Here is a 13602-nt window from a genome sequence, read left to right on the forward strand (position 1 = left end):
ATTTGTTGTTTTGTTAATACTTACTTTATTTCTATCCATTTCAAACTGAAGTACATTATTTCTGCTCCATTAGTGTCACTGTACAGATGTCTCATTTCAAATATTTCTGTTCTATTCTTTAGTATAAAATGGTGCATATTAAAGCCTAGATATATCTATATTGTACATATCTAACCTTTTGAACCTTCACACCCAAATAACAAATGCACACACTCATGTACACATATAGAGATATTCATATTAATTATAATACATAAGGTGACACGGAAGAAGAAAAACCTGATATTTCACAAAAACACCAAAAAAGTGGAAATATTAGTGAGATTAGTATGAAGAAACAGAAGAGGTGTGTGTGCTCTCAGTATTTTGTGTCATTATTGTCATCAGTCTGGTATGATCAGAGCCGAGTGTGTGTGAACGGGTGGCTGGATCTGGGTGATGCTGTCTCATTCATAACAATTACACAGACATTTATCAAACTCTTTCAACGACTGACCGCTTTACAAGTAACAGCCTGTGTGACAGAACCAGCTGCATATGAAAATAATAATACCCTATCTGCATTCACCTTCTTCTCAAAACCTGGTGAAAAGAGGGAAAATATTTGTTTTACAGTCTGAAATATGAGTCTAAGGTCAAACTAATCATATGATTAAAAAGAAAACCTTATTTTAATATCCTAAAAAGATGAATGGCCATCCTTTTGTTTAATAGAGTAATGATAATTATATGAGAGTCTGATTAAGACACACACCCACGTATTAGCATTTCCACAACGAACTCTGGACATAAAATGATTAAGTCAAACTTGACTGAATGTGCAAACACACTTCATCTAGACGTCACACACACACACACCTGAGCAGAATCAGCGGATGTCAAACAGTGATTCAGGACAGACACACACTCAATTAAACACAGCCCTAACTGATGAAGAAACAGAAGTCATAAACATGTCATGAAGACACTGACCTTCATCAAACTGACACACTCCAACCTGCATGATCTGAAAAATTCATAAACATACTATCATTTAAAGTTGGTTTTGACCCGCGATCCAGAGCACTGCTAATTATTATCTTTTTTTTTTTTTTTTTTAATGGAAGCCAGTTTCCACCACAGAATAAAAGGAATTTTGGTAATATTTTGAATCACACAATTATGAGTTTATATCTTGTAATTCTACGCCAATCATTTCTAATTTCGCATATATCTGAGAGAGAAAAAAAGTATCAATTGGTCATTTTGAGTCATAGTGTTGTCCCGCCGCGGAATCTACTGCAATGGGTGCCGCGACTGGTCAGGTCTCTAATAGGAAAGTGTCTGTTAATGTTAAGATCGAGGCTATGGAATCTGGATCATAACTTGTTTTTCAATAACAAACTATAACATATTTTCCATAAAAATGTCCTGGCAATGACAAATAGCTTGTTTTATATTTAGTTTAAGTATATTAATGTTATAAGTTAAGATTTACAGAAAATATTTTAACTGTTACTATGTAAAAGTAATATTGTTGTAAAAAAGCACCTTATTTGTGACCCTTGACCACAAAACCAGTCTTACAGTAAGTGTCAATTTTTTCAAAATTTAGAGTTATACATCATCTGAAAGCGGAATAAATCATCTTTCCATTAATGTATGGTTTATTAGGATCAGACAATAATTGGCTGAAATACAACCATTTAAAAATCTGGATTCTGAGAGTGCAAAAATAAATAAATAAATACTGTGGAAATCGCCTTTCAAGTTGTCCAAGTGAATTCTTAGCAATGCATATTAAAAATTAAAAAATTTATTTTTAAAAAGCAGTACTTTAGCAGAGACTAAATAACAGTACAAATATTTGGACTGTCTCTTATAATATTCCGGGCTGATTATACTTTATTTTAAGTAAAATTATATAATTATGACAATATAACAAAAAAATTATCTTAATGTAATAATTGTTAAAGATTAAATTACATTTTGAGAAAATTATTCCATTATGAACATTTTATTAATGTAATGTAATACCTATTATGTGCAGTTTTTACATTATGTGCAGTTATTATATATATATATATATATATATATATATATATATATATATATATATATATATATATATATATATATATCTATATATATATATATATATATATATATATATATATATATATATATATATATATATATATAGATATATATATATATTTGTTATAAACCACGGTTTTGCTACAGTCACAGTATAACCTTGGTATTTTTTAGTAAAACAAAAAAAGAAAGAAAAAACCTGCAAAAACAATTCCGTTCTGAATCATAATATTTACGAACCTCAGCTCAGATCAAATCAGCCTGCTATTCCTCAGATCAAATATCCCTGCATCTGACAGGAAGCACTTTCTTTACTCATCTGAGAAGTCTAATGAAGCAGCGCTGAATGTTTCTGAAGAGACTCTGGCCTTGTCTGACCCAGACTGACCCTGACGACTCAACCTCTGTGGATGAGCTCCTGTCCACCAGATGGCAGTGTTTACAAAACATCCACTACATCAAGCCTCTGGGACTGTCCACACTCACAGATTTACCTTATTAATCATACACCAGACACACACACAAACATTACTTTTGGATTATTGTGATGTATTATTAATCCCCTGACTTTTATTTTTAATTTGTCTATACATTCGGGTGTCTTTCCTGAGAAGACGAAGGTCGCTAAAGTCGTTCCACTTTTCAAACAACTACAGACCAGTGTCATTGCTCTCTCAGTTTTCAAAAATCCTTGAAAAGTGGTTTTCTCAAAAACTAATTTTTTTTTAGAAAAACATTAATTAATTACTGAAAAACAATATGGCTTTAGAGCAAACATATCAACAGCTTTGGCATTAATTGAACTCATAGAAAAAATAACTTTTGCAACTGAGAATTAGCAACACACAGTGGGGTCTTCATCGACTTAAGCAAAGCATTCGACACCATAAATCACAGTTTGCTATTGTCAAAATCATACAGCTATGGCATTAGGGATCCAGCTCTTCAGTGGCTCAAAAGTTATCTTAACAATCAACAGCAGTTTGTTAAAATTTATGGTCAAAGATCTGATTTAAAATATATAATATGTGGAGTTCCACAAGGATCTGTTTAGGCCCATTACTATTTCTTTTTTCATTAATGATCTCTGCGAAGTTTCTAAAGTATTACACTTTTTGATGTTTGCCGGTGATACCAACTTTTTTTATTCTGGAAATAATTTGTCCGAAATTACAGAAAATATAAATTCAGAAATGGGAAAAGTTAAGAAGTGGTTTGACAAAAACAAATTATGTTTAAATTGGGAGAAAACAAAATACATGATTTTTGGTAATTGTAAAAAGAATGAAAATGTAAGAATAGCAACTGAAGGAAATTAAATTAAAGAAATTCTTAGGTGTTATTTTGAATGATAAATTGAATTGGAAAGATCACATAGTTTATATTAAGAGTAAAGTTTGTAAAAGTATTGGGGTCTTGTATCAGGTTAAAGATGTTTTAGACTGCTTTTCATTGCATATGTTGTACAATTGCCTAATACTCCCATATCTTGGATACTGCACAGAAGTCTGGGCTAATACATGCTCTAGTAACACAAGATCTCTGTTTTTGTTACAGAAAAAAGCATTAAGGATTATCAACAAGACAGGCTACAGAGAACAAACAAAGTTTATTTGTACATTCTGGACTTCTAAAATTCAAAGATTTGAATTTCTAATGATGACTAACATGCTTAAAATGATGATAATTAAGTGTAAAGATAGGTATTACTGAAAATACTTGGTGTTTGGGGTGAGGATTGGGGGTTGATCCATTTATAAAGTAGCGTTTTATTTTTATTTTTTTGATGTGCCAAATAAGCGACAGGTACCATAAGATTTTCTTCTTCCTGTTATGTTTTTTTTTTTTTTTTTTTTTTTTTTTTTTTATTCGTTCATGCACATAATGAATGAATGAATGAATGAAGTTATGTGTGACTTGTGCAATAAATAAATATATGTTTTTATCAGCTGTTTGGACTCTCATTCTGACCCATTCACTGCAGAGGATTCACTCCTGAGCAATAACATATAATAAAATACATGAAATAAATGAAATTTTTGATTTAAATGATTAATAAAATAAAAGTAACAAAAATAAATGATTTTTGTTACAGGAATGACATGATGATGTCTGTGAGATATGGTTTGAGTTGCTGATGGTCACTCTTTGGTATCTCTGCTGCGGCAGATGATGTTGAAACTCTGAGGAAAGTGAAAAACACCCATGACCCCATCCATGTCTATGGACTGTGGCTCCGGCGGCCAGGAGAAATGAATCCTCTGTAGGAGAGACGTGATGTACAAGAAGAGCTCGGTCCTCGCCAGAGTCTCCCCGAGACAGACCCTCGGACCTGATAACAAACACACAAATCATTACAGTAAATCTTCCTGATGGTTAAATATGTTTAATAATTTGACAAACAGCTGACTCACCCAATGAGAAGGCGATGAAAGACTCTGGTTTGAAGAAGTTCCCATTCTCATCCAAGAAATTCTCCGGGTTAAAGGCGTCCGGATGCTTCCAGTGCTTCTTATCACTGAAAATTGCTGCTAAGTTTGTCATGATCATAGTTCCCTGTATGAGTAAAGTTCAACAGAGTTGAATTAAACTTTTCAAAAATTAAACACATAACCCGTACTCACAAAATATGAAAATGGTACAACAGCTTGTCACTGAGGCAGAACCCTTTTGTACATTCTTTATCCCTAAAGGGTTTAAAATAGTAACATATGAGTACTCTAAGGTACTAATATAAAAAACTTTAGGGGTAATGAGGGTACACAGCATGTCCCTCTGATGGTTTTGTCCCAGTGACAAGCTGTTTTAACTTGTACCTCTAAAGGTACTGTAATCAATGATTTGGGTGACTTACAACATCACATTATTACATTTACTACATGATCAAATAAAGTTCTGACAAAAAAAAATATGAAAGAAGTTAATGAAAATGTAAATCCATTGTCTGACAGCAGGTGGCGCTTATGGATCCGCAGAAATAAAGCTGTTTCCCCAGTAACAGCTGTAAACAAAGCAGTGCTGACTCACAACCACCAATTTTTTAGGTATCACATGGAGTGAAGATAAAAAGCAAATGCCATCAAAGCTTTTCTGAAGATATTTGGTTCCCCCATATGCAATCACAGAATTTATTAATTCATACATTCTTCATAGAATCTCTCTCAGCACTGTGCCTTACATTATGTTTTCATAGAAAATGAATCCCATACTGCATGTTGCATCTGCATGAGATTTTAAATAACTTTGCCTGCTGAGCAGTATTTATCGCAAGTTTTTCCAAATCCAAATAATCAAATAGCCTATGGTTTTATGGAGAAATGTGAAACGGTAATGATTTATCATCAAACCATAACTGTGTCATCACAGTGTGAATTCCTTCTTCCACTAAAACCTTCTTACATAATTTCATTTTTATAAAATTAATTTAGGTGACTGGACGAGTAAGGTTTGATTTGTTTTGGTTTGTTGTAATAAAAAATATATACTATCTTAATCCAATTTCTTTATTCTTAGATTAATCTACTTTTTATACTATGAAAAAAAGTTTTATTATGATAGCTGCTGATATTTCTGATATTCTTTATACACACCCTCAAGTCATGTTGTTCATCAACACATTTTTTAACAGGTTTTTCTGGATCGAGTTTTGGCCTAATGGTAAGAGAGTCTTGTAGAGTCATGAAGGTTGTGGGTTTGAATCTCAGGTCCAGAAGGAATTGTAGGCAGGGGGAGTGAATATACAGCACTATCTTCCACCCTGAATGCAACGACTGAGTTGAGACCCTTGAGCAAGGCACTAAACCCACAAATGCTCTTCGGGCATCACAGCATTATGGCTGCCCACTGCTCCGGGTGTGTGTGCACTTGGATGTGTTAAATGCAGAGCACATATTTCAAGTATGGGTCGCCACACTTCACTTAACTTTATTCATGCTCCATTCATTACCTTGGGAATGTCATATCCTCGTAGTTTTGTGGGCTGAGTCGTTTCATGAACAACGCCAAAGGGTGCGATGTTGGCACAGCGCTGAATCTCGTGAACAGTGGCGTATGTGTACGGTAGTTTGTCACGGTCCTCCATGCTGGGCAAACGGTCGTAACCCAGCACCCGAACAATCTCCTCATGACATCGCTCTGTGTTGAGCAAAAAAAGGGAAGTAGATTTGCATTTTCTGAAGGAAACACTGGCAACAAAGCAATGGTGTCACATTTAAGATGTATTGTTTTAAATATTAAAAATATTTAACTTAAAACATTGGGAAAAACATTTGAAAACTATTTGCCCAATGTTAGCGTTTAGCTTTAGCACCTTGTACATCTGGGTTTTGAATCAAGTAGATGAGACCCCATCTGATGGTGGTCGCTGTTGTGTCGGTTCCAGCCAGAAACAGGTCAAGTGCTGACATAACCATGTTCTCCTCATGAAACGTGGATCCCTCGTTAGACTTTTGCTGCTCCAGATGAAACAAATCAATCAGTTTACATCAATCAGCTACATGGATAAATGAGAACCATTCTCTCATTAATAGTGATCTTACTTTCTCGATCTCCAGCAGGTAGGCATCAATGAAGTCTCGAGGGTTGTCTGGATCCAGAGTTTCCTTGTGTTCTCTTACTTCATTCCGGATGAAACCCAATAGCTCAGTGAAGTTCTGCATGATCTTCTGGTGTGGCCCAGGGAAATGCTTGATGAAGGGGACTAAGTTTAAAATCTGAGATAGAAAAACTATTATAAGATCATTGAGGAAATTATGGAACATAATGTATCATTCCCATTCCTTGTTTGTAATCACTACGGGTCCCATGACTCACCACCTAACTAACATTAAAATTCTGCAAATAATTATTTTCAAACAGGGTGACCATTGTCAATAACAAATAAATGAATTAAATAAAATAGAAAATGAAAAAAAAATGAAGAATTTGATCATACCTGTACCGCAGTTGTCCCTGAGAGCATGAAGTGATCATTCAAGATTTTCAGAAGGTATGAGAAGCGTTTGTTGTCATAGTCGAAGCGCTCTCCAAACACGATGGAGCAGATAATGTTAGAAACCGCATTCTGTATGTCATGCTGTGGGTCCATAGATTTGCCTAAAAACATACATCAATATGTGTGGCAAGAAAAGGCTAGTGCCAGTTTATATTCAGTCCAATTAGAATAAAATGTACAATTATTAATGTACAAATGGTTTCAGAAAGTGTTTCAGAAAGACTTGGATGCTGTTTGACCTTTGAAAGCACAGGTGAGCTTGTCTGCATCCCAACACTATGGAATGAGTTCAGATAGAGCAAAAACATGTCATACCTTCTGCTTTAAGCATTTCAGCAATCAGATAACGGCTTTCCTCTAACACACGATCTTCTACTGATTTCTTCCCCAGGCCAAAATTCCTGAGTGTGTGCAGAGCAAAGCGTCTCTGCTGTCTCCAGGAGTGACCAAACGTGACCATTATAATACCTACGAAAAAGAGAACAAAGCATTAAGCTGTAGTTTACAGTGAATTTAGAACAGCTAATTGTTAGGCATGACACAATACGGAGTAAATAAATGTAAGGGGTTAGAACAGCCAAAAATGAAAACGCTGTCATGTCGTTCCAAACAAGCAAAACCTATGGTCAACTTCGGAACACAAATTAAGATATTTTATTTTTATTTTTGATGATTACGTTGGTTACATTTAGGGAAAAGTGTGCATGTGCATCGTGCTACACTCCAAAATGGGTGAAGATGTGGGAGAATGGGTGTGGGTGTTGAATTTTTTTTTTTCTTAGTGCACAAAAAGTAAACTCATAGAAACTGAAGTTTAGCCACTGATGTCACATGGACTGTTTTACCGATGTCCCCATGTTTCTGGGTCTGAGCATGGGAACATGTCAGTTGTGTTGCTGTCTATGAAGGGTCAGAGAGCTCTCAGATTTCATCAAAAATATATTATTAATACTTTATTAAATAAATAAATAGAAATAATTAATTTAGCTGAAATACATAATACACGGAAGACATTGACTGCATCCTAAAAAAAAAAACCTTTCTCTTTCCATAATCCCTCCCTATCTAGTTTGTACTCATCTAAATCTCTGAAAGGTGCTGTATTACGAGCACTTCCTGTGTTTTTTCGCCTTTTTAAAATAAGTGGTTTGTTGTTTTCCTCAGTTGTAGGTCTAAGTTGCTTTGGATAAAAACGTACAAAACGGAACCGCAGCAAATCCATTTGAAATAGTGCATACAATAGTGACGTTCAAGCATTAGAGATCACTTCCGGGGCTTTCCGCGATTGCGCAGACTAAGCCACAGCGCTCGCACACATCACATCAGGAAGCATGCGCACCCCCAGATCAGTTGGACGTGGTTGTGTAAAAGAGGTAAAAATTATATAAATACTGTTCGTTTTCTTACACAAACCGCTTGTTTGGTGTCTTAGGTCATCAATGTGTACTTACGATGGGGAATTGTTTAATTTGGACTCCTCTGTGCATGCTTTTTGAGGTGGTGACCATAGACCTCCATTATATGAGTCACAGACAAGAACGGTTTGACCTAAAAATATAAAAATGGGAACTACTGCGGAAACAAAGAAACCTACATCTTGGATGCCTTTGAGGTAAACTAAAACATACCGAAATTTAATTTGAAAGTGAACTATAAAATAAGTGGCTTGTTGTTTTCCTCAGTTGTAGGTCTAAGTTGCTTTGGATAAAAACGTCTGCTAAATGAATAAATGTGAATGTGGAACCGCAGCAACACAAATGCAATAGTGCATACAATAGTGACGTTCATGCGTGAGAGATCACTTCCGGGGCTTTCCGCGATTGCGCAGACTAAGCCACAGCGCTCGCACACGTCACATCAGGAAGCATGCGCACCCTCAGATCAGTTGGACGTGGTTGTGTAAAAGAGGTAAAAACGATATAAATACTGCTCGTTTTCTTACACAAACCTCTCGTTTCGTTTTCTTAGGTCATCAATGTGTATTTACAATGGGCAATCGTTTAATTTGGACTCCTCTGTGCATGCTCTTTGAGGTGGTGACCATAGACCTCCATTATATGAGTCACAGACAAGAACGGTTTGACCTAAAAATATAAAAATGGGAACTACTGCGAGAACAAAGAAAACTACATCTTGGATGCCTTTGAGGTAAACTAAAACATACCAAAATTTAATTTGAAAGTGAACTATCCCTTTAACAAGGTTACAGGTGTATGGCATCGAATGCAGATCAACCAATAATAATCAAGGACCGGAACTATCCGTTTTATAACCGATCATTCTCGAATCTGATTAAGTACTAAAAAAGTTTACGCAAAGCAAAGGGACATAGTGTCATTGGCTCTAAAAAAAATAACCCAAAAGTACAGTTTCTTTAGTGGAATCTACTGTGAAAACCACCCTTTGCTGTAAAAGAGTACTATAAAGCATAAAATGATATAGTATAAAAACCACATTTCAAAAATCTAAATAATGTTTTACTAACCGAGTCCCTTGGATAGCCAGTCTACAAGAGGTCTTCCAGAAAAGGCTTCCTGAACAAAGGCTTCCTTAGTGACCTGGATTGTATTCAGGATTATCACTGGTTTCCTCCCAATATACAAAGCAGATATTTCTCCATACTGAGATAGCTGCTCAGAGAAGATCCACAGCAAATTTAGTGCATCTGAATTTTAAAACAGGTATGAATGAAATGTTAAATTCCTACCAGAAACAGCAAAGACTTACTGATCTAAAAGCATCAAGTGGCTTCTTAAAACTTGGTATGGTTCCCACAAAAGGCAGCGGTCTGGGACCAGGTGGAATTTGACCTCTGCGTGAATTTATCCTGAAGATCTCAAACAGAACCATAAAGATCAAGCCCAGAAACAGAGCCAGGCAAACAGAGGTCAGGTCTAACTTCATCAGAGTCGTCCACATGATGACAGATTCATTCCAAGACAAACACAAGAGCAGCAAAGACTGGTGAGCTTTATAAAAGCAAAAGAGGAAGAGGGTGGAGACACTGAAGAGTTGGACTTGCAGTTAACCCTTTCAGTTGTGTTGATACAACGGATTAGATAAATACATATATGGGTACTTTCATCCCATACATTGAGCATAAAAATAAAGAATCTATCTAAATATATCATTAAGATGCATTTAACTTCAAACTATTGCTTTCAGAAAAATGTAAAGTCTACAATCCATACCATGACTCTCTGCAGTGAAAAAGTGATGTTATCTGAATTAGGAGAGAAAAAACTGTTCATCGGTGAAAACTGTTAAAATTCTGTGAGCAACAGAATATTTCATATAATCTCTGAACAATCATAACGGTTTCCTTGTACCAGAAGAACAAACTTGACAAAAGACATAATGAATGTTGTAAATAAATTATTGACTACCTTACAGATGTCTAATCAGAAATAATAACTGTTCCTCATTCACATGATGCAAGAGGCATGTAAAGGTGAAAAAAGAAAAAGAAAAGAAAAAAAGTACAACTAAGACAAAGGTGAAGAATTCAGTCACTGAAGTTGATGCAACCTCAAGCAACACAACATTTCCATATTTGCAGGGGCGTAGCCAGGATATATTCATTTATAGGACTGGTCAGGTAGAGACCTCCAACCCGTCCTGTGTGGAAGGGCATTCCATCCCACACAGAAAAATGCCCCTCTTGTGGGGTCCAGGTCACCCTCAGTTAAAATCTGTATTTTATACCATGGTATATGAATATAGTAATCATTCAGTTCAACATAATTATGGAATTTCACTGTCATAACACTGGCTGGTTACCGATTAAAGCGGGGCAGTGGAAGATTTATCTTTTGTCTTTGATTTTCTTCAGTGACAGACTGTAGCAGGTTTCACTTTAAATGCAGTTCTGTCTCTTTAAACCTTGATGCACATGACTCAGATCTGACACACATCCAAACTATTTGCGATCATTTAAGAATTATAACTCACCATGAATGGCCATTTTGACATAATTTTGTGTTTTTGCCTGCTGAAGCATAAAAGGGAACTAAGCTAGTGGCACTGTCTGAAGCCTGTTCGCTTTGTGTGTGCACACATCGGATACCTATGTTCATGGAGAGCTAGCTGCATAACAGACAGCGCACCAGCACTGAATTAAGTTCTGTTTTGTGTCTTATTGTGCTTGATAGCATATTCATAAAGTCTATTAATGCTACTAAGGATGAAAGCTTTTAAATCTTCGGAAATCAGATTTTTATTGTTTTTTTGTGGCTCAAGTTAAACACCTGGGAAAGGAAATGGCTAGATATAACTCTGCTGCATCAACTGCAGTCCTGCTACTTGAACACCACTTTACTGCAGAGTTTAGCTTGAACTGGCTCTTAAACACCAGATTGATTAGCCTTTTCAAGTAAGTTTAAGAGTTTAAGTTAAACTCTTTAGGAAGGTGAACCTGTAGGAGGAGGACTGGACATCCCTGGTTAAGTGATTGCCTACAACCTAACATGATTTACCTTATTAACCTAAACAATTACATTATAAAATTTTATTTTATGCTTAGTTTGCTGACAAATACTTCAGATGTTGGTATGTACAAATCAGAGATAGCAGGGGTTGTGCAGTTGTTTGAGGAACATAACTTGATGTTGAATGTAAAAAAACAACAACAACAAAAAAAGAAATGATCTTTGACCCAAGGTTGGTGGGTGATCATAGTCCAATTTTAATTAATGAGGAAAAAGTTGAGCAGGTAACAACATATACGTATAGGTATCTACTTTGATTTTCAGCTGCAATGGAGTCATCAAGTGGACTATGTTTGTACCCGAGCTAGTCAGCGCTTTCATTTTTTGAGAAGGCTCAGGGTCTATGGGGTGGATAAAATTATCATTTTACTATTTTACAGATCAGCTATTGAATCTATAATATGTTATGGTCTTACAATATTGTTTGGCAATTTGACTTTTAAACTTAGGTCACAACTTCAAAATGTGATTAGAAGAGCTGGAAAAATAACTGGTATGTTGTCTCCACTTTCTCTTCAGGAAATTTTTGAGAGGTCTGTTAGGAAGCAGAGTCTTAAAATTATTGGTGACCCAAGTCATATTCTCCATAAGGAGTATGAGCTAATGCCCTCGGGCAGGAGATATATAAACAGAACTTAAACAGCATAGGATGAATTGGACATGTTTCTTTTGAGCTTTTCAAAGACAGGCATGAAGCAGCATGTTTGAAGTTTGTTTCAAACTCTGACTCAAACGGACAAGGTGTGCACATGATTGAGACTCTACAGCACCTCTGAACTTGGAAAATGTTCAAACAGACCCTGAAATTCTCTTCGGTCACACATTCCTCCAAAGTTTTCTTCCCCAGGCTAAAGTTCCAGCGCTTGTGTAGAGCAAACTGTCTCTGCTGCCTCCAAGAGTGACCAAATGTGGCCATTACGATAACTTACAGTACAAAGAGTTAACATGATATACATAGACGAGTTGAACAAAGACAGAGAGACGAGTTAAATTCATGCATAGCCCTGAATTGGCTGACAGAATCTTAGATTTAGACGTGCTGTGGACAGCTTGAGACTCTAATCCAGACCAAGACCATATTTACACGGTCTTAAAAGGTTTCAGAAGACAGACATAATGATCAAACTTCACTGGCTGGTTGATCAAGACCACCTTTTCTAGGTACCAAAAACCATGTAAGAAACTGTTTTTAGGTTTAGATTCCAGCATGGTCTGCCATAATATCTACTTGATAATGGAGAGCCAGTAGTTACACAATTTATCAACAAATTTAAAATTATTATTATTTTTTTTTTTCTATTTAATTGAAATTTGGATGAATTAAAATACTCTACAACACCAAATAATTTTCAGCAAAATGCATTACTGACCATATCTGCCAGGAGTCTATTTTTTTTTCTCTGATTGTTTCTCTCTCTCTCACACACACACACACACACACACACACACACACACAAACACAAACACAAGCGCTCTCACACAGCTGAACTCATTCTCAATCAGCACTTACTCTCCTGGCTATTTATACCTCATGTGCTTTTCCTCTCTTTTTGGTTTATTGTTTGCTCGCTCATGTGCCTTAGTTATATTGCTACTAATCTTCTTCCTGTTAGTACATGTATCAGACGATTTACTGCTCTGGATTTCCTGTGCCAAGTCTGGTTCTCTGTGCTGCGGTTACTGCCTGGTGGAGTCTGCGCTTGTCTATACCTGCGAGTACTACCTGACCGCTTGGTTTCTGTTCGGATAGCGTTTTTCCTGCTCTGTGATCTCCAAGATGACCTGTGATTGACAGACAGCCTGTGTTGCATTTACTCTTTTTTTTGTTCAATACATTTTCAACCAGCTTTCGCTTTTGGGGTCTGTTTCGAACTGTGACAATATCCTCCAGTTACTCAGATTAGAATTGGGAGGCCTTCCTGAAAAAGATGAATAATTTTTCTCCATGGCTTCCTTCACAAGTTCGATTTTATTGAAGAGTATTGCTGGTTTTCTTCCAAAATACACAGTGTTCATCCCTCCATACTGAGATAACTGCTCAGAAAA

The 13602-nt window shown here is 36.0% G+C and overlaps 1 protein-coding gene across 2 annotated transcripts; it reads right to left on the bottom strand.

Annotated features, from left to right (window-relative positions):
- Positions 1 to 3666: 3666 nt before the first annotated feature.
- LOC128011991 (cytochrome P450 2C31-like) lies at positions 3667 to 10064 on the bottom strand. 2 transcript variants are annotated; one of them, XM_052594837.1, is made up of 9 exons: positions 9797 to 10064; positions 9555 to 9699; positions 7385 to 7537; positions 7010 to 7170; positions 6615 to 6788; positions 6386 to 6527; positions 6023 to 6210; positions 4491 to 4632; positions 3667 to 4408 (listed from the first exon to the last, which is right to left on the bottom strand). In XM_052594837.1, the coding sequence occupies exons 1-9, from the start codon at positions 9986 to 9988 to the stop codon at positions 4218 to 4220; spliced, it is 1488 nt and encodes a 495-aa protein (XP_052450797.1). In that variant the 5' UTR covers positions 9989 to 10064; the 3' UTR covers positions 3667 to 4217. The 2 variants fall into 2 exon arrangements, with proteins under 2 accessions (XP_052450797.1, XP_052450796.1); XM_052594836.1 differs by having other exon boundaries at positions 6386 to 6530; positions 9797 to 10027.
- Positions 10065 to 13602: the final 3538 nt, after the last annotated feature.

Source organism: Carassius gibelio, chromosome B23 (assembly GCF_023724105.1).
Source record: "Carassius gibelio isolate Cgi1373 ecotype wild population from Czech Republic chromosome B23, carGib1.2-hapl.c, whole genome shotgun sequence".
Lineage (NCBI taxonomy): Eukaryota > Metazoa > Chordata > Actinopteri > Cypriniformes > Cyprinidae > Carassius > Carassius gibelio.

Excerpts from the sequence above, each read along its gene's own strand:
- LOC128011991 (XM_052594836.1), bottom strand. The coding sequence starts at position 9,988 with ATGTGGACGACTCTGATGAAGTTAGACCTGACCTCTGTTTGCCTGGCT. Across the intron at positions 9,700-9,796 it reads CACTTGATGCTTTTAGATCA|CTATCTCAGTATGGAGAAAT; the intron begins GTAAGTCTTTGC and ends TTCTCTGAGCAG. Across the intron at positions 6,789-7,009 it reads CAGGGACAACTGCGGTACAG|ATTTTAAACTTAGTCCCCTT; the intron begins GTATGATCAAAT and ends TTTCTATCTCAG.